Source organism: Tursiops truncatus, chromosome 12, assembly GCF_011762595.2.
Source record: "Tursiops truncatus isolate mTurTru1 chromosome 12, mTurTru1.mat.Y, whole genome shotgun sequence".
NCBI classification, from domain to species: domain Eukaryota; kingdom Metazoa; phylum Chordata; class Mammalia; order Artiodactyla; family Delphinidae; genus Tursiops; species Tursiops truncatus.
Genome location: NC_047045.1, coordinates 69,443,291 through 69,464,695, shown reverse-complemented (window position 1 = coordinate 69,464,695; position 21,405 = coordinate 69,443,291). Strand labels below are relative to the sequence as shown.

Sequence of the window (21,405 nt, the reverse complement as noted above, 5' to 3'; positions counted from 1 at the left end):
ACTGAAAGCTCTTGAAAGTTCTTGCATCTATCATTTACTTCTTATACAGAATCAATCAGCTGCTAAACCATACGTGCATTTATGAACTATCATCTATCTTCTTTCTCTTTAAATCAAATAAAAAACTGATAAGCACAAATTTTCATACAGCTAATTAACAGAAAATAAAATTTAGAGTTCTAATTTTCTTATTTCATCTTTGCATACTTTAACCCCCTACCAGAAGAATGAATAATTCTTAATGTTTCAGAAATATCAGCCCACAGCAGGTCTTTCTAGAATTGATTATTTTACAAACGCATTGTCACATTTCAAAAAGCCAAATTAATGGCAAATGAGTTATGCTGAAAGCTGGGAGTGCTCTTTATGTAACAGTGAGCATCTAATTAAATTACAGATATTGGAGTGTCCTACAGTATAAATTATTTAAAACACCATATATACACATAACCACCACTGCAATAAAAAAAGCTAATACCAAAAGAGAAATTAAATCCTTTTAATTGCCAAATTGCTCTTAAGCTGTCATACAAGAAATGCAGAGTGGATTATTATGAGCCAACAAATTTTAAAATTCATAACAATGACTACAAAATTTTGTCTTTTGAAAAAAGAAATACTATAAAACATTATGGAGGAAGGAAATCGGACTTCTTTCCATTAGGTTTCCCCTAGCATGGTGACTAAAAAGACTACAAATTTGACAGCCTTTATAAATTGAAGCAAAATCTTAAAAATCATAGATGGACATTCTTTTTTGTTCTATTGTTGGTTAAGAGCTCAATTTTTGGAAAGTTGTTCCTTTTCAACAATTAACATAAATATTTCCACTGGGAAAAGGACTTTGAAAGAAAGTATTTTCTTAAAAATTCACTTAAAAAATGTAGACATTTTGCACTATCAACATATCTCACCCAATGACTGTATTTTAATGGGAAAAAATGCACTTACGTATCATATACATTGAGTAGCCAGTTGAGACACATATCCACACAGAGAGGAACGTTGACCAGATTTTTATGCATTTGTTCAAGGCCATCATAAATTGTTGTCAGACAGTTGATGACATCTGGAACACTAAGAAGCTGATCGTTTTGGTTCAGCTTGTGCTGTTTGAAAACTTCATTTGTTGTATTCAACTCTAAGAGATCCACTAATCAGGTGAGAAAAAGGAATATGCACAGTCATTACATTATAGAACAACACTGAAACAAAACCACTGCCAGTCTTGAGTTTTTAGCTTGATTCTTCAATTTAAGAATCTATCCTTTTTAGTTAATTTCAATTTTTAAAGAAATAAACAGCATTTCCATTCTTACATCTCTAAACTCTTCTTTTATCCACATCTCTTATGTTTATGCTTTTGAATCTAAACTCTGCCACTTTTCAATATGACCTCGCTTTTCACTCTTTGGAATGTAAATTTTTCCACCTTTATTTTTGTGGCTTTCCTCTCTTCAGCTTCTTTGTACTTTTAAATGTAGGAAAGCATAAATCTCTAAGTCTAATCCTAACGGTAGAACAGCTAAAATACGACACTGCTCTTTCTCCTCACTTTTGAGAACAGCCAGCTCACCTCTCATTCATCCTTTATATCACTGTGTAACTCATCATTCTTAAACAGTTTCTCCACATGCACATCATGAGATACAAAGTTCACTGAAGATATTCTGTTAATAAAACAGGTTTGGAGAAAAATAATAGTTCTCCGCCACCTACTGAATCAAGCCTGATCTGTAAGGCCCTCAAAATCTGGCTCTAACCTGGGTTGCTTCCCATGATCCTTTGGCACATAGGCAACTTGTAGCTAGGTAGGATTAGAGGAGGTTCACAGTACAGGTCCACCCATCCATGGCTGTTCGTGTATTTGCTCCCATTCCTTGCCCTTCATGGACAGAACCTCTACAATGGGCATGGCTGGTGCTAGACTATGTAGGGTGGGCACATAAGGATAAAGGGGAGCCCTGCTCTCGAAGATGGCCAGTCTGAGAAGGAGGATAAGCATACTGATAACTTCACTAAAAGGGGTGGAAATGCCCTAAAAGAAGAAGATGTAAGTTTCTATGAGAGCTATTACCACTAGGGGAGTGGAAGCAGCCTAGAAAAAGCTCCCTGGAAAGGTGGGATTTGAAATGGACCTTAAAAAATAGCTAAGATAGGGCTTCCCTGGTGGCGCAGTGGTTGAGAGTCCACCTGCCGATGCAGGGGACACGGGTTCGTGCCCCGGTCTGGGAAGATCCCACATGCCGCGGAGCGGCTGGGCCCATGAGCCATGGTCGCTGAGCCTGCGCGTCCAGAGCCTGTGCTCTGCAACGGGAGAGGCCACAGCAGTGAGAGGCCCGCGTACCGCAAAAAAAAAAAAAAAAAAAAAAAAAAGCTAAGATACAAGAGATCCATATAAAGCAAGGAAAGAATTCCAGGAAGAGAGAACTGCTCGAAAAAAGACAAGAATTCAAGGAAGTCTGGGCAGCTCTGGGAACCGATGATGGCAGTGTGGATGGTGTGTGGTCACACATGGGTGGCACATAGCTACCGTGAGACAGACGCACCGAGCTCAGGGGGCAGGCCATGTTGGCCTAGGGGGCGCCCTCCAAGGCCAGGAGGAAGAGTTTAGACAAAGAGAAGAACATTAGATAATCTTTCCCTTCAATCAACTTTGAGTCATTCATTAGCTAACTGAAAACAGGAAAACATACTAGATTATCAAACTGCCATGTATCTATACATTTACTGAGTGTGGAGATGACTCTTCTAAATCTGAACATGTAGGTCTGGAACATTACAGAACCACATGAACTTTAGGTCTGCTCATGGAAATTACTGCTTTATAAAATTCTTCCCCATCTTCATACTTAACTTTTTAACGTTAAAAAAATAAACTTGGGAAAACATTTTTTTATATATAAACAACTACTTTCTCTTTGCATGATACACAAATGTTCCCTCAAAACCATGACATATTTTGACAGTTAAGTAAAATGAACAAACAGTTTCCTTTGTATTTTTCTATTTTTAACCATTGAATAACCACTAATTTTGAATTTTTTTTTTAAATAAATTTATTTATTTATTTTTGGCTGCATTGGGTCTTTGTTGTGTGTGGGCTTTCTCTAGTTGCAGTGCGCGGGCTTCTCATTGCAGTGGCTTCTCTTGTTGAGGAGCATGGGCTCTAGTCGTGTGCACTTCAGTAGTTGTGGCACACAGGCTCAGTAGTTGTGGCTCGCGGGCTCTAGAGCGCAGGCTCAGTAGTTGTGGTGCACGGGCTTAGTTGCTCCGTGGCATGTGGGATATTCCCGGATCAGGGCTTGAACCTGTGTCCCTTGCATTGGCAGGCAGATTCTTAACCACTGCGCCACCAGGGAAGCCCTAATTTTGAATTTTTTAAAGACATTTATGAAATGTGTCTACTCTAGCTGCTTAAATACCATAGAATGATTTTTTTCCCCAAATTATCTACAATGGAAAAGAACTGCTTTAAAATTATGCAGATTAAAATTATTTTTAAAACAACTCAACAGAGAGGTCATTTTTTTTAAAAGAGAGAAAGACACAAATATAGAACACACACGTCTGGACAAAAGATCAGTCTGTTTCCTCTAGATGTCAAATACATCACTGGTAAAATTTCAGCTAATTACAAAAGTAACCTGTGTACGCTTCACATAAGTTCGAGATGGTGTCAGAAAAAAAAAAAAAAAGAACCATCTGGAATTTTCATTGTCATTTTTACCTCATTTCTTGGCACTGTACACTATTTTCAATTATAAACTTCCAGAGGGCAGGAGTAAAATTCAAATTCATTCTTCACAGTACTTGTCAAATAGAAGTGCTTAATAAATGACAGTGGCCACAGAGCTATAATTCCTCACAGGTATAAAGAAACATATTCAAATACTGCCAAAATGCTCTAAGTTTTCTGAATTTCAACACTAATTATGCCAGCAACACAGCACTGCTATTACATCCCTACATGGCCTAAAGGTGACAAAAGACCAAATTCCAAAAAGACCACTTCCTGAATCAGGCTGTCCTTGTATTTCTTCTGGAAAAGCCTCCTTTGTGATACACTTTGTAGCTGTGACAGTAATTTGCCACATCCCACAGACTATTATGTCTTCAATTTTTAGTGATTTACTCTGACACTTTGCCTTCGTGCTTAAGCCAGGAATACATCTCCCTGAAGTGTGTCACATTTAGGTACCTTTAAAGACTGACTACATTTAAGTCACAGAAAATTATGATTATCTCTTTTCAAAGGGAGACAAATGACAGCTCAGTCATGCAGCAAATGAAACAAATAGCAGAATCACTTTCTACCAACTTTCAGGCTTTTCTTTAAGCCCACAATGAGGCAAAGGGGGTTGAATGGAATTGGATCTTCATTCTCCTGTTCTGCAAAAACACACACTGTTTAGCATCCGACCTTGGGCTTCTATGACTCTCCTCCTCTCTGTTTGACTGTCCCTTCTTAGCACCTTTCCTATCTCCTCTTCCCCGGACAGCTCAGAAATGTCAGTGGCACTCAAGGTCTCATGTCTGCCCTTTCCCTCTATAAACCTGATGCTCTCATTCACTTTCATTACTACAGTTATTACTTCTCTCTGGATGACTCCAGGTTCTGTTTTCTCATCCTGATCTCCTGCTTGAATACCTGATCCACATTCCCGCTGCTTTGTTCCCAACCAGAGCTATAGTATCGTCTTCCAGGAATCTCCACCTTAATATGTACAAATAAAGGTCTTGCCTTTTTGTTATGCAGAAATCCAGTAATGCTGTTACTACACAGACCATTAGTCTGCAAATCCCAAGATATCCTACCACTCTCCTTCTTGCACACTCTGCAATCTATCAAGTACCAAATCCTCCCAATTATTAGCTCTCCTTCCTCCTTACAAATCCATGCCCTCATCTCCCCTCCTATGCTCAGCCTCCATCACCTTTCACCTGAACTCTACTTGTCCTCTCTTCCCTTGGTCCTTTGATCTTAGATATTGTCTAATGCATTACATCCATGACTGGCCCTATGTCCTAACTTACACAAAACAGAAAACTGTTCTATAGCACCCCAATCTGTAAAGAAAATACCCAAACATTAAACACAACATTGTGAGAGCTTGAGGAACAAAAAACTAAGGGAGTCAGAGAAGATTTCGTTAAAAATGACCTTGAAACTGGACCTAAACTGATTTTAAGGACATTTCAGAACACTGGACAAACTAGCTCATAAGCTACTCCATTTAGACTCCATTATTACATGATGTTCCCTGAACTCCATCCAAGCCTTTGATTCTTATGAATATAACTCCCTTCCTTCTTACCCTTGATTACAGCCATGTGCCTAAATCCTGTGCCTAAATCCTGTGTGGCTTTTAGATCCTGGCTGACATACTTCCTACTCAAGGAAGCTTTGCCTTACTCTTCACAATGAAGGGAATCTCTGTCAGTATTTCCCTTTGGCTTCTCTGTTGCTGCCTAGCACATAAAGTTTTTAAATCAAAACACAAAAGAATATGTATAATACGTATGTGTGGTCTAAACAAAAATAATAGAACAGGCTCCCATTAATTCATTACACAGCTATAGAAATAGGCTATCACTGTATGTTGGAAGCTCGTTGGAAAAATCTCCTTAATTACATCCCCTCACAATCACAGGGAGAACCACTAATCATTGTATTTCACTTTAAATTTCTGAAAGTATATATGTGTCCCTAAATAACAGAGCACTTAGTTCTGCCTGGTTTTGAACTATATAAATAAATGGAATCAAACTGTACAAATTTCTTCTGCTACTTGATTTTTTTCACGCAACTTTATAATTCTAAGATTCAACCATGTTGATGCTGATTACTAGTTTATTTTTGCTGCTGTATATCATATTTATGAATATGCCAAAATGAAACAAATGTTACTATTAATAAGTGCTGCTATAAATCCTATACATATTTCCTGGAGTACTCCGATAATTTTCAAACTCAAAGCATTCACCCATGGGGACTTCCCTGGTGGCGCAGTGGTTAAGAATCCGCCTGCCAATGCAGGGGACATGGGTTTGATCCCTGGTCCAGAAGGATCCCACATGCTGCAGGGCAACTAAGCCCGTGAGCCACAACTATTGAGCCTGTGCTCTAAAGGCCGCGAGCCACAACTACTGAGCCTGCGTGCCACAACTACTGAAGCCCGTGCGCCTAGAGCCCGTGCTCCACAACAAAGAGAAGCCACCGTAATGAGAAGCCCGTGCACTGCAACAAAGAGTAGCCCCCACTTGCTGCAACTAGAAAGAGCCCGCGCGTAGCAACGAGACCCAACGCAGCCAAAAAATAAATAAATGAATCAATAAATTTATAAAAAAAAAAATCATTCACTTGTGTCCTAGGAGACTGCTCTGTGCCAGAGATTGTATGAGGCCTGAAGTGGAGAAGAAAGCAGACTCACCCCTCACATAAAAGATTAGTTCATTTGGAGAGACAGACGGTAAGTAAGTAAATACATAGAATATCACATATTATGACAAGTGCCACATAAGAAAAGAACGGGCCCTGGTCTGATTCCATCCTGCGTGACTGTTCCTTCGAACGGTAGTCTTTTATCTCCGTCCACTTTCTCTCCCACCGAAGTGCGTGCCACCAACCCATGGAAGATTCGATGGACATGGACATGAGCCCCCTGAGGCCCCAGAACTATCTTTTCGGTTGTGAACTAAAGGCCGACAAAGATTATCACTTTAAGGTGGATAATGATGAAAATGAGCACCAGTTATCTTTAAGAACGGTCAGTTTAGGGGCTGGTGCAAAGGATGAATTGCACATTGTCGAAGCAGAGGCAATGAATTATGAAGGCAGTCCAATTAAAGTAACACTGGCAACTTTGAAAATGTCTGTGCAGCCAACGGTTTCCCTTGGGGGCTTTGAAATAACACCACCTGTGGTCTTACGGTTGAAGTGTGGTTCAGGGCCTGTGCATATTAGCGGACAGCACTTAGTAGCTGTGGAGGAAGATGCAGAGTCAGAAGATGAAGAGGAGGAGGATGTGAAGCTCCTAAGTATATCTGGAAAGCGTTCTGCCCCTGGAAGTGGTAGCAAGGTTCCACAGAAAAAAGTAAAACTTGCTGCTGATGAAGATGAAGATGATGATGATGACGACGATGATGATGATGATGATGACTTTGATGATGAGGAAGCTGAAGAAAAAGCTCCAGTAAAGAAATCTGTACGAGATACTCCAGCCAAAAATGCACAAAAATCAAACCAGAATGGAAAAGACTCAAAACCATCAACACCAAGATCAAAAGGTCAAGAATCCTTCAAAAAACAGGAAAAAACTCCTAAAACACCAAAAGGACCTAGCTCTGTAGAAGACATTAAAGCAAAAATGCAAGCAAGTATAGAAAAAGGTGGTTCCCTTCCCAAAGTGGAAGCCAAATTCATCAATTATGTGAAGAATTGTTTCCGGATGACTGACCAGGAGGCTATTCAAGATCTCTGGCAGTGGAGGAAGTCTCTTTAAGAAAATAGTTTAAACAGTTTGTTAAAATTTTCCGTCTTATTTCATTTCTGTAACAGTTGATATCTGGCTGTCCTTTTTATAATGCAGAGTGAGAACTTTCCCTACCGTGTCTGATAAATGTTGTCCAGGTTCCATTGCCAAGAATGTGTTGTCCAAAATGCCTGTTTAGTTTTTAAAGATGGAACTCCACCCTTTGCTTGGTTTTAAGTATGTATGGAATGTTATGATAGGACATAGTAGTAGTGGTGGTCAGACAAATGGAAATGGTGGGGAGACAAAAATATACATGTGAAATAAACTCAGTATTTTAATACAGTAAAAAAAAAAAAGAAAAGAACGGAACCTATGACATGGAAAATCAGGAGTGACCTAGTTTGGAGTAGAGTAGCCAAGAAAGACTCATTAGAGACGGGTGAGTTAAACTAGGACCTAAAAAGGAAAAGAACGCACCAGCCACAAAGAGCTAAGACAGGAGCTCTTCAGGCAAGAGGAACAAAATACAGAGGTCACCATTTCAATGCCCACTAGAACTGTGAGAGCCCGCCGTGGGCCGTGGTGAATGAGGCGAATGGAGAGACCGGCCAAGGCAAAGGCCGTTCTGTGCTGAGGGCAGCAGGATCTGTTGTAAGCAGGGGGGTTGTGTCCACGTGTAACGTGCTATCTCCAAATTTACGCTCCTTGAGTGTGGGAACCGAGTCTGTTTATATTGTTTTATCTCTTGCACAGTCTTGGAGCCCGATTAATGAATGAACAATGACAGCAACAACAGTGTGCCCTCTTTGTTAGGACACTGTGCTGGGTGGAGAGTCACGTGAAATGAGAGGCAACCGTTGACCTAAAGCAGGTGTCGACACAGATGGGGCAATTTTCCTCACATTATCTGTCACACAAAGCCACGCAAGAGGTGCTGATGGGAGAAAAAGTCGTTACAGGCCATCATAAAGTTCTGGAAAAACTGGAGGCAGGTGGGATAAGCTTGTAAATGTTTCCAAAAGAAGTAAATTTTTAACAGAATTTGGGAGGACTAAGGGGTTACAGACGATTGCAGAGGAAGAAGGGTCAGGGCATTTCGAGTAAACAGAAAGGATGGGAGAGGAAGAAGCAGATTAATCATAAACAGGTAGCTGGGTCAGTGGTGCCAAGGCCCCACTAGGAGAGCACTGGGGTCAGGAGGCAGCGGGGCAAGTGGCAGCCAGGTGGCCCTAAGGACATCACCTCGAACGTTTACAATCGAACACAACCCAGCATGTTTCTAAGTGTGCGTTACTAAATGTCGTTTACTTTAGAGGTGGGAGGCATCTCTCTTCTGCTCCTCTCTGGTTTGGAGGGATGAGCTGAAGGATGGAGTTTTTTCTTTAGGACTCAGAAGAACCCACAGAAGAAAACAGCAAATGCGTTAATATGTTTATCTGCCCAGAAGTATTACTAAAAACTGGGCCCATGTTCACAGTGATACAAAGCAGTCTCCCATCAATGGAGATTTTGCGGCTGAGTCATTTGTCCTCATTTTTAGCTCATCAGGCCTGAGAAGCCCTTCCAGGTCTGTCAGCTAGATTCTGGACATGCAGCTGAGCCTCTTTCAAAACTGCTGTCACCCTGGCCCGACTGAGCTCACTGAAATCCCTTCCGAGTGCCCCAAATTCACTTCCTATTCCCTTACGGCTCAACGTACAGATCACGAGCCAGAGTGTGCTGGCTTTGTATTTTGAGACTGGTCATTCCGCCATACTTGCTGTGACCACTACAACCTGCCAATGATTTCTGGGGCTCCAAGGATTACGGGCTTCCACGCCACCTCAGCCTCTCATCCATCGCCTCATCTGGAGGTGTTTTTCAGCCCTTCAGACAGCTCTTCCACACGTAGCTTGTTTCTCTTATTCTAAAGCTTTGCGTTACTATATTTTCTCGGAATGATTCTATGCTTCTCTTTCCTCAGCTCTCCTCATGTAACCAGCTTAAAATGTATTTCTAATTTCTACTGACTTACAGAGCAGGTTTTTAACCTTAATATATCATTTTTCTAAGGGTATTCTGCAAAGCTTCACTGAAGAGCCTAGACGTACAACAACTGTTAACAAGAGGCAGCAAACAGGACTATTTGGAATTATTCAGATGATGCTGTTGTAAACGTATAGGCAAATGTTACTTTCCATATTAACTACCTGACAAAGCCTAAATGTTCTTTGAGTAGACTCAATCATTAAAACTGCAAGCACAAATAGAATCCAGACAGCTGAAATCTATACTCTATCACAAGCATTCATATATATACTTAAATTTAGGTTATGGGGAAAGGAATAATCCTTTAGTAAAACTATCACAGACTACCACTCTGAACATACTCTCTACAGGTTAAAGTTCATGTTGATAACATTAAATGTCTCAAGACATGTTTAAATGAACACAGAGCCCTTTATCTAATATTCTAGGTACCAGTTCAAATTTGGGTCAGGAATGCCATTTTTCAATGTTCCTTTAATTATATGATTGCACTGAATCAAACTGTTTGGAATCCTACACTTGCAAATGAATCCAAAGTACTAAAAAGGCAATGATCTACTACTTTGATTCCTTGATTTAATCCTTTTAAATTGGGCGGCAGCATAATTTTTGAAAAAGCTTTTCATGTGACTCCTGTATTTTGGTTAATTTCGTTCTCCAACTGAGAATGGCATCTGCTCATTGGTTTTACTACTGCACGCATGCTGCTGGTGCGAATAATGAAGCATTCGCAGAAACACAGCCAAGTCCTTCAGCGAGGTACACTGAAAAGCAGATTAACTCCACACACACATCACCCTCTTCATTTATCTTGGTCTTAAAACAAAACAAAACAAAACAAGAAAGGCAATCCAAATAACAGAGTGATTAACTTCGGCAGGATAAACTCACAACATAGTGCTTTTTGTAGTCTTCGGATTTTGATGGCTGTACGGTAGGCAGAGAAACGTACATTATTCAGGTCAGCTGAAATGGGAAAGAGAACACATTCAAAACATGCTTATGATTTAACTTACACTGAATGGCAAGAATATATTTGTTTACTTCAGTGATGGAAAAGTATTATGTCTGTTCACATGAAAAGGTCTATTCCTAAAATCTACAACATTTAAGAAAATAATTAAATGTTCATGAGCACCATGGTGAGATACTTTCCAAAGCAGTGCTACACAGATTTCAAGAAAGCATTTTCAAAAAGGAAATGGAGGGAAATGAGGAAAAGGAAACACAGCCTGTTGACTTTCCATGGCCTAATAAATACATCCCACTGTAGGCCGAGGGCCCTGCCTTCTCTACTGCTAAGAGGGATCCTCCTGCAGGGCATCTTCCCCAAGGACAATCAGTTTTCTGTCAACTAGGCTGTCCATCTCACTGCTCACAAAGCTAGTCTTATTTCTATGCTCCTTCTGTCCTGATCGATTTGCTTCCTCTGCCCTTTTATCAATCTGGTTAAAATTATACTATAATCAATACTCAAATCTTTAGAAACAATAGATTAACTCCAGTTAATAATATTGTATTGTATATATAAAAGTTGCTAAAAGAGTAGATCTTAAAAGTTCTCATCACAAGAAAAAAAACTATGTAACTATGTTTGATGATGGATGTTAATTAGACTTAACTGTGGTGATCATTTCACATATATACAAATATCGAATAATTACGTTGTACACCTGAAACTAATATATTGTTATAGGTCAATTTTATCCTAATTTTTAAAAAATCTTAAAGATTTAGCATCAAGTTGAGAAAGAGAAGACACTGGAATTTCTTTCTCTGTCCCTTAAAGACAGAGTATCCGTATGAGAGCCTAGAAGAGTTAGAAGAAAACTCAGAAATCATCAACATTGGCCTCTTCGTTTTACCAACTAAACAATCCAGTGGCTTTTCTCTTGCTTGATCAACCTTTGCAGCTGTCCTCACCTACCCAAACAGAAGCTCACACAGAAGCCTGATATTTAAAGAGATAAAAAGGAGTGCCCCCTCCTTGCTGAAATGGGAGTGGGCATGAGAGCTTTGGGGTGCCACTCTCCCTCTCCAGCAGCACCTTAGCTCCCCCCAAAAGAAAACTCTTTCAAAGCCACTGGAATGACCTAAAAGAAGCAGCTAAATAATCAGTTCAAAGTCACATTCCACTAGATCTACAAGGTCATAATTCTCATCTCACGTGTTTTCATGCATTTTTATATTAAAATGAATTTAGCTTTTAATGACAACTTAGACAAAATGAAACTAGGCAAGCTAATTTAATAATATTTACTAAATAAAAAGTGAGTGAAAAGCAAATTTAAAGCACTGGATTAGAGGCTGCTGTACTCTAATTGTTTTTGTTTTCACTCAAAGCTGAAGTTTAAGATGACTCAATATGAGAGACGTAAAACAAATTACACTCCTTTTAAAATCAACCTTCTTTGGCTCACACCATTTCAAACCCTGCATTCTCTTAAGAAGAAAGGTAAAATCTGTTTATTGCATTGTCCTTAGAAATTCAACGGCTTTCACATGCCCATGACATGATCCTTTAAACATAACATGCCATGTAAGGAAAGATGGTGACTAGTGTCCATTTAAGAATATACAACTCTCAGTTGTTTAGGTTAATTCATTACTATTAACTAAAATAACACTCACCAAGAGATTGAAAGAGTTCAGTCATTTTAGGATGATCCCAAGAGGTTGTCTGTGTTTGATGACTGGAAAAAAATAGTAATATATTTAAATAAAAGAATGTATAAAATAATAACTGTCACACAGAAAATATGCAAATAGGATTTTTATTCAAATTTTTAAGAATACATGCAAAATTATCCCCCGATGGATCACTCAGAAACCTGATGCCCAGTTATTACTTAATATATAAAACAGATTTTTATTTGAGCAATTATATCATGAAACTATGCATGAAATAATTTGCTTTATCTATTTCAAAAAGCATTACAACTAAAGATTAAAACCTAGATATAAAATGTGACTGTCATGGACCCTGGCGCCTCAGCCTTGATGTAGCCAGATCAGCGTAGGCTCCAGAATAATTCTACTCAAGTTCGGTAGATACAGATTCTCATTCAGAATAAATCCTCTGAGAGCAGAAGTGCTCTGAAGACTTGCTAAACTTTAGAAGTCCTAATCAGATTTCTAAAGAACAGAGAAATAGTTTAACTGTGAATAACGTCTCCACCTCACAATCTACTGAGTCTTCCCCCTCTTTAACCTTGAGTCCTTCTCTCTTCAGTGTAAATGTGCCCTTTTTCCCTGTGGGGACTCACTCAGAAACCTAGAGCTGGTACAAAGCTTATCTTAAGTGAGTCAACAAATGCAGAAAGAAGCCTTGTCAGAGCTTCCTTTATCTGACTTAAAAGTAGCATCTTCTTGGAAATGAGGCTACCGTAAAAATCCCCTCAGGAGAGTTTCAAGGCTATGAAGAAGACAAAAAACCACTAGCACCTGCACAAACAAACATTATCACAAACTTTCTTATCTCATGTTTGTTCTCCTAAAGAAACACATATCTTTCCTAAAGAAACCTACTGGTTCTTCTCTTAGGAGCCTTTTCTCCCCAATGCCTTTCCCCTACTACATTGAATATATAAGCCCCAAATTCCAACCTCCTTTTTGAGTTACTCATCACTGTATGCAGATTGCATCCATAAATAAACTCTTTTCTCTTGCTAATTTGCCTTTTGTCAGTTTAATTTAGAGGTCACCAGAAATTGAACCTAAGAGGGTAGAGAAAAAAAATTGTTTCTCCTCCCTGATATGCTCTTCGTGAGTATCTGGATTCTCCACTCCCCTTACATATGTGTTTCTCTTTTGTCATTTTAACTTCACACTCCTCCCTCAGCTCTCAGACTCCCCTGGTTAACCAGTATTCTTTATAGGTATTGGAACAGTTTTCTTCATGATCCTTATTCCTCACTTTAGAAGCAAGATTTTATACTTTCTCTTTTTCTGTAAATTCCAAAACTAATTAGAAGTTTTGGGGAATAAGGTAAGGGTAATAATACAGATGAATGTAGTGCTTACGTTAGGTTCCTTCTTTGTGTGTGTGTGTGTGTGTGTGTGTGTGTGTGAACAGCTCTTCAGTGGGTCAGTGGCCTTAGTTAAAAATAGTTTACTGTCCATTATCTAGGTCAGAATAGAGTAATAACATTTAATAGTACTCCAAAGACTTCTTGGATGACACTCAGTTTTTATAAAACTGTTTAGTAAGCTAAGTGAAATTGCACAGTACACAAGAGACAGTGATATTAAAATATTCATACAATCAAATTTCAGGGAAATTAATGTTTAAAACCTATGCAATATATCAAGAAGTGGGGCATGTAACTGCGAAAAGAACATAATCGATGTTATTGTACACAGGTAACAGAACCCCCAAACAACTCATAATTTGCTTTGAAAAATACTTCAAGTTTAGATTTGAAATTAGGTATGTAAAATGTCCTGGAAATTCCAAAATCTCAAACAAAATAACATACGGTCAATGTGAAGGTCTGCCTCTGCAAGAGTTGGAAAGTTGTCTGATTCCTCTACCGGGTTCCTGACACCAATGGGAAGGCAAATATTTCCAAATATTTTGCTACCAAACACCAACCAAATCATCATTCTACCCTTTGACTAAATATCTAAATTGCTCCAAAGACCACAGAGAAAGCACCAAAGCTGTGTGCCCTGATATTTTTACTGTTCATAGTGTAGCCCAAAGCTTGACAGAAATGCAGAATCTCAGACCCCTAACTGTATGGAACCAGAATCTTCATCTCATCAAAATCTCAAGTGATTCATATGCACATTCAAGTTTGAGAAGTACTGACGTAAAGGGCTCCTAATACATGAACGGAAGTACAAAATAAAAATAGAAAAGACATCTCCAAATTTTGCTAATAAAACAACCTCCTCCCTACTATTAATAAGAATTAAAGAAGAAAAAGAAGAATTAAAGAAGGATTTGCTGAAAATACAGTATAATCGAAAGAAATTCATCACAGGCTCCCAGTTTTAAGAGAGCCTACCAGTATTCACTTGATCTCTTGTCTCTTCTCTGGAGTAATTTCAATCCCCATAGCAACACTACTGCTCAGAGATGGACATCCCATCGTGAAGGACCAAACCAGGCTCGAGGACCAAACCAAGGCTCAAGAACCGAACTAAAACTATGAGTAACGCAGAGCCAACTTTATACTGAAACAACAAATATAAGTACACTTTCTCTAGAATCGCAAGTGTTGTGCTTTGGCAAACAACCTCTATGGTACCACAAGGGACAAACACCACGAAGCAGTCAGACAGAGGACTGAGAATCCACTGAGAACACCCTCTTGCTAATGGCTCTTTTTACTGAAACCACCACTAGGAGCTGAGGGAACACACACATTTGGCAAACAGATGGAAGGAGGGAAACGGCACCTCCCTTTGTGAATTCAATACCAGTTGATTCATTAGGCAGAACTGCCAACGCTGAAAATAAACACAGCCTCTCGTTAGGAAAGTACAACTGCAGCTTACCAAACAGCAGTTAAAAAGAAAAAAAAAGTAGTAGATGCAGTTGGCAGTTGGATTTTCTTTCTTTCATTCTTTCTCTTTTGTAAGTTGCGGGGAGGGTTTTAAAGCAAAATCCACACTCAAGCCAAAGGCTCAAAGTATTTGAACAGCTGCAGATCGGTCAGCTCATCCTGCCAAAATGCTTCCACTCCTCCCAGAGGAGGCGACCAAAACAGAATAAAAGAAGCATTTCCCCCAAAATAACAACAGCTTAGGTTCTGGCCAATCTCAAATATACTCAAAGAGGGGTAGAACTTAATACTGTACAGCTTGATAAGCTATAAAGTAAAGTTGCAATTTTGTTCCTAAAGATCCTCTTTGTAAGAGGGAACAGACACAGGAATCTGTCCAAGAATAAAACGAAAAATTAAAAATCTAACCAAGCTTCAATTAGGAGTTAAGTCCAAATCATATGAGGCAAACAACAGAGAGAATATGTAACATATAACTAACTAGGGTGCCCAGCCAGACCAGTTTTGCTTGCGTGGGGAAAAATGGTGACGCCTTTGATGTGGGCCAGAAATTAGTGAGTGATACACCTGTGTAGCTGAGATTATCTTTGGGCTATTTTAAACTCTGCAAAATGAAGAAAACTGATAGTAATGCAAATGGTATTTTGTCCACCAAAAATGCAAATTGTGTCCACTCAAATGCAACTGATTATTGTCCTGATGGATACTGACCAATTTGTCAGCTTTGCATCCATCCTTAATTCATTTTAGCATCCCTAACTTGACTGTGAAGACTCGTACTTAGTATTCTCCTTGGAACCTGTTACAACTTCTTACCCATACCCTTATTAATTAGTGAGTTGAATGAAATCTTTGACACATGTTCTTTTTATATTTGTACAAGTCAAGATTTTACCTACTTTAAATTTTATTAAAATTAATTTTATTTTTAATTGAGATACAATTGGCATATAACATTGTGTAAGTTTAAGGCGTACAACATGTTGGTTTGATATATTTGTATATTGCAATACGATCACTACTGCAGCATTAGCTAACACCTCTGTCACATCACATAATCATCATTTCCTTTTTTGTGGTAAGAAAATTTAAGGTCTAGTCTCTTAGCAACTTTGAAGTTTATCATACAGCACTGGTGTCTATAAACCACTGTGCTGTGCATTAGATCTCCATTACCTAATTTTTAAAATTATCCTTCAACACCTAGGACAGTTCTGGTTTATACCTGCTGTCACATATGATTATTAACGTGCCCCTGTACTCTTAAGTGTCCCAGTTGGGATAACACATGACCCTAGAGTGTATGGACTTTCAGGAAATATTAAACCAGTAAGGTTAATAAGTAGCATATGCTTCTACCTATTATTATTCATAATGTATTCTCACAAGCCACAGAAAGTTAAACACAAATAAGATTGTACACCAATGAACAGAACACAAAGAATGTTGTGTCACAACACTGCCCAGTATATAAGACAATGAACCAACAGCAATTTACATGTAACGTTGATAAGATACTAATGTCTGGGCAAAGACTGCTCTGGGGAAGGTACTTTTTAAACGCATTTGTTCTCATTAGAGTGGTCTCATTTTTTCCATTAAAAGATTTTGAGATGGGATCCTGGTTATCCAAAAACGGACACTTTGCCAAACACACTTGTTACTTATCGATCCAATTTTATGTTTGAAACTGGATTTTGTGGGTTTTCCATTTATCATTCCATTCCAATTTTAAAGGTGTATAAGAGAAAAAAATTGTAGGTGAGTGAGTTAATTAAAAATACAGGTGTGAGAAAAAGAATAGGTATAATGCTCTGGATAAGACAATCACAGAAAGAGAAATATTTCTTCTTTGCTGTACATAGTGAAAGAGAACACACCAGGTGAGGATGTATAACATTAATTACAGTAATAGTCTATTATTTGAGTGCTCAATTTGCACCAGGTACTCTTCTAAACTCTTTCCATGTGTAACCTCAAATCCAAACAATAATTCTGAGTTTGGTGCCAATATTATCCCCACTTTACAAATGAAGGAAACTAGGACACACTTAGACAACCTGCTCAAGGTCACAGTTAGTAAACAGTGGAAATGGAATCTGAACACAGATGGTCTGATTTAAAGCCTGAGTTCTTAATATGGAAGTGTACTTGCACGATTGGGGTTTTAAAATATTTCTCATCAATCTGTCTAAATTTGAGTCTGAGGTCCATCATTATAATCATTACAAACAACCTCATCTCTCTTGCTTCTCTCACTCATGGCAAAACCCAAGCATGGATCAGCTCAATTACTTGCCTTCTCTGGACGGGAGCAGCTGTGCATGAATACAGCTGGAGAAAATCACTCAACAGACAGACTGATTCTACTTTAAGTATTTGACTTCAAACCTCAAATGTCCAAGTGCTGGCAAATGAACTACATTCCCTAATAAATGTGTCTCTAGAGACCAAAACAACAATCTACTACAGCCATTTCTTTCCCCAAACCTAAGTACGTTTCCCGGCCTAAGTATCATTTAACTGGATCTCACACTTCATTGTAAAAACTAAAAACCATCAGACTAGAATTCCTTCATCTTCCCACCACTAAATCAATAAACTTCCCTCCATCTGCCAGATTGTCTTTTTTCCCCCTTTTTAAAATGAGGAGTGATCCCCTCTCCTATGAAAGGTTCTTCCCAAAGATTTCTAAACAACTCTTGTGCAGTTAATCCACTAGTCTCAATAAGACTAGTCTCAGAATGTAAATGTTGAAGGGTCTGCCATCCTTAATATCTCTCTCTCTCTCTCTCTCCCCACCCCCCGACAACAACATACCCCCTATCTTGCATCTATATTTCCTGCTAGCTAGCACCCCTTTTCTCTTCTTTGCAGACAAAATTCTCAAATGAAGAGTCCACATCCTCATGTCCCATTTAGGACTCAACCCACTTCTATTTGATTTCTAACCTCATTCCTCCACCCAAACTGGTCCTGTCAAAATTATCAGTAAACTCCATGTTGTCAAGTGGAATGCCTGCTTTTCTGTCTTCAGCTCGCTAGACCTCTCCTCACAAGTCGGGGGGAATAAGGAAGAGACAGTAAACTTCACAAGTAAGTTACACAGTATACTAGAAGCTGAGAGGTGCTGTGTAAAAAACAGAATCTCCGGAATGAAGTTGACACAGGCGAAATGTAGGCTCTTCGAACACCCTCTTTACATATACTTATACAAGTTATATATACGAATCAAGCAGGGCTCCCAAGTAATCAAATTTGCATTCAGGTGCCTAAAGCATAAAGACAGAAAACACATTCTGGCAACCTGATGTGATGTCATTTATCTGAGTAATATCTTTTTAAAGACCTAAGAGGTAACATTTTGGAATTTTTAATCCCCCCAATCTTGGTTTCATCATGCATGAATATACAAAGAATATGGAATACTTCTATCAGTAATATCGATTCTTTCTCTGTGTGTGTGCTTGTGTGTTCGTGTGTGCTTGTGTGTGTGACTAGGGTGGAGGGGCCTCTGGGGAGGGGACAGGGGTAGCACATGAGAATGCTGTGTGAGCGTAAACGTATATGTTCCTCAGGTTTTATGTAACTTCTTGAACCCTCGCAAACACTTCCTACCATTCTCTAGTCTTTTAAAGGCAGAAAATCCAAGATTATACTTTTGGAAACACAAGAATAAATCTAAGGGAAAACTTAAAGTTTGACTGTCAACACTTCAAGGAAAAAACAAACCCTTCTGCTCAAGATCCAAATAAGATAGATGATCCCACTTGGCAACGGATATCATAAAAGCACAACAGCTTCCTTAAGAAAATGCCATTGGTTTGTCATCAAAATGAAGACACAAATCAGGAAGACTAAATTGTAAACAATGGATAATTCCAAATCTGTTGGATTCAATTATAAAACTGCTGTTAAAAAGAAACAATAAGCCCAAAATGGAGTCACTTGTGCTACACCCCACCGAGACTTAATACCTAACCTCACTGCAGTTTCAGCCTCTCCCAGGAGTGGAATAAACCAATCAGTCAGGAATGTCCTGGTCAGCACTAGTGAGGGAATCTATATAATAAGACTATTGTATTCCCTTTCCCACAAAAGAAGATGTCCTGGCCTGAACCAGTCCTTTCTTTTATTTTGCTAATAACTTTCTTGTTATCAGCCTCAGCCCCCCAGTTTCTACAAGAGCCTTCCATTTTGTACAATTCCTTGAAGCTCCTTGCTCTTTACTAGATGAGCTTCTGTCCTATTCATAGATCGTTGAATAAAGCCAATGAGATCTTTAAATCTACTCAGTTGAATTTTGCTTTTTAACAATGTGCTTAAAAGTATTTCACATGTAGGATACAAAATAGAAATTGTATCTATTTCAAAGATACAATCATGTAAAGGGCTATAAAGAAACACAGGCTACAGCACACCCCAAAATACAAGTGTCAATACCCCAGGCATGAACGATAGAACAAGACAAGGTTTGTTTGAGTTTGTTTTTAAGTCGAGTAGTAGGATTAACGACCAAAATGGATATGCCTGGGTGTGAGAGGAGATTCAGGTGACACTTGTTTTGAAGGCACTGGAAGACTGTCTGGAAGAATAAACACTTAATAAATGCTGGGGAGCCTCTCATCTGGTAATATCTCTACATGGACCCAGAACTCAGAGGGAGTCCCAATCCCACCCAACTCTACCCTCCTGTCTCTTTAAACCCTCAAACTAGGGAGAATCAGACCATCAACCAACACTCCTGCAGGTCGTCTGTTGTTGCACTGGGGAGCCCTGTACACTCCTGCTTGCGGGTGTTAACCGCAGAATTATGTTCCCACCAGAGTTCAGTTTATCATTGTATCCTTAGAGTTTGTTTTCAAAGCTGAATTTATATCATTTAGTTTTTTTAAATTTAACTACTTTATCTCTTTCACATATATTTTTAAATGAGAAATTAATTCTAATTTTTTCTATAGAGTTGTATTGAATCTTCTACTGTATCATTTCAGCTAATCATCAGTACAGAAAAAGATATTCTATTTATTTCACAATTTTCATATTATTACTTCTGTACTGTTGCTAATTGTAATGACTATTTAAAAATTTAATCAGTACAAATTCAAGTACAGATATCTTTTATTTTTCCTTCCCTTAATGACCCCTCAGTGATCTTGCCTGTACCGTATCGTAGACCTTTATTAATTGCATCCCTGACTCTAAAAATCACACTGTGTAGTAAGGCTGATGGTGCTGTTATAATTCAATGTAACTGAGTAATCTAGAAGATTTCAAGCCAAAACTGCACTTCATAGTTATAATAACTCCGGCACCAGCAACGTATGGATGAATGGCAGGAAAGATGGTATCTTCTTAAGTCCTGAACTAGTCAATGTATTTCTAAGACAGTGTCAACTCCACCTAAATTACCTCAACAAACTAGGACACTGATAGATAATCTAGTAGTTGCCCATTTGGGGCTGCTGCGCAGCAGGCGGTCTCCTGCTTAGTTTTCTAGTTAGCCAAGGTATGCTCCTCGTTTGTCTGAAGCTGCCTCCAGCTCCAGAAGGTTGAGCGATCCCAAGGTGCTTACATTCTTTCATAAAGCAATTTTATTCTTACCTCCTCATCAGCGGAGTTGGCCCAGTGAGGGGTTTTTTTTTGCAGTATGCGGGCCTCTCACTGTTGTGGCCTCTCCTGTTGCGGAGGAGCACAGGCTCCGGACGCACAGGCTCAGCGGCCACAGCTCACGGGCCCAGCCGCTCCACAGTATGTGGGATCTTCCTGGACCGGGGAACGAACCCGTGTCCCCTGCATTGGCAGGTGGACTCTCAACCACTGCGCCACCAGGCGAAGCCCAAGGCCCAGTGAGTTTTAAACATTTATTTTCAAGAAAAATAGTCACAGACCATTTCTTGGAAAAACAGACTCTCCAGTACATTCTCTTATATTTCTATTTCATTTATTTATTTATCACTAAAACCAAAAACACAAGCCCCATTTCTGGAAAGAGACTCAAAGTGTGTCCCAAGACTTCTCCACTTAAAATTCTGGAACCGAAAAAGATGCCCTCTCCCATCATGATTAAGGAAGAGGAGAGGGATGAAGGCTGCTCTAGGAAGCCTTTCAGAGAGAACTAGCTTCCATTATTAGAAATATCTTTGTTATGGATTTATTTTGTTCTGGGATGAGTTTCCTTAACATTTAAAGATAAAATGCTTTATGTTAATTTCTCTTTTTCTGTTGTTATACCTATACATTTGTTAGCTTTGATTTTCCAGTGAGGCTGGATATTTGAATTTCCCATTGCTGCCACTCCTCTCTGCTCTTATTTAGGGAAGAAATATTTCACCTACATCATCTAAGCAGGGTTCGCAATTCCTCTAAAGAAATAAGCATTAATT

General features: G+C 39.0%; 2 protein-coding genes across 13 annotated transcripts in view; one reads left to right on the top strand and one right to left on the bottom strand.

Annotated features, from left to right (window-relative positions):
* The window catches only part of UTRN (utrophin), a 497,402-nt gene that overhangs the window by 64,286 nt on the left and 411,711 nt on the right, over nt 1–21,405 (bottom strand). For all 12 annotated transcript variants that reach the window (XM_019951537.3, XM_019951539.3, XM_033867812.2 and 9 more), the window contains 3 exons: nt 12,138–12,199; nt 10,398–10,472; nt 952–1,153 (listed from right to left, as the gene is read on the bottom strand). In XM_019951537.3, the coding sequence (XP_019807096.2) occupies nt 952–1,153; nt 10,398–10,472; nt 12,138–12,199 (339 nt within the window). The remainder of the gene's footprint in view (nt 1–951; nt 1,154–10,397; nt 10,473–12,137; nt 12,200–21,405) is intronic.
* Nucleotides 6,540–7,842, top strand: LOC117314509 (nucleophosmin). Its single transcript, XM_033867815.2, has one exon. It carries the CDS (start codon nt 6,633–6,635, stop codon nt 7,503–7,505), a length of 873 nt encoding a protein of 290 aa, XP_033723706.1. The 5' UTR covers nt 6,540–6,632; the 3' UTR covers nt 7,506–7,842.

Bases quoted from the DNA above. Each gene is read 5' to 3' on its own strand.
- LOC117314509 (XM_033867815.2), top strand. From the start codon at position 6,633: ATGGAAGATTCGATGGACATGGACATGAGCCCCCTGAGGCCCCAGAAC.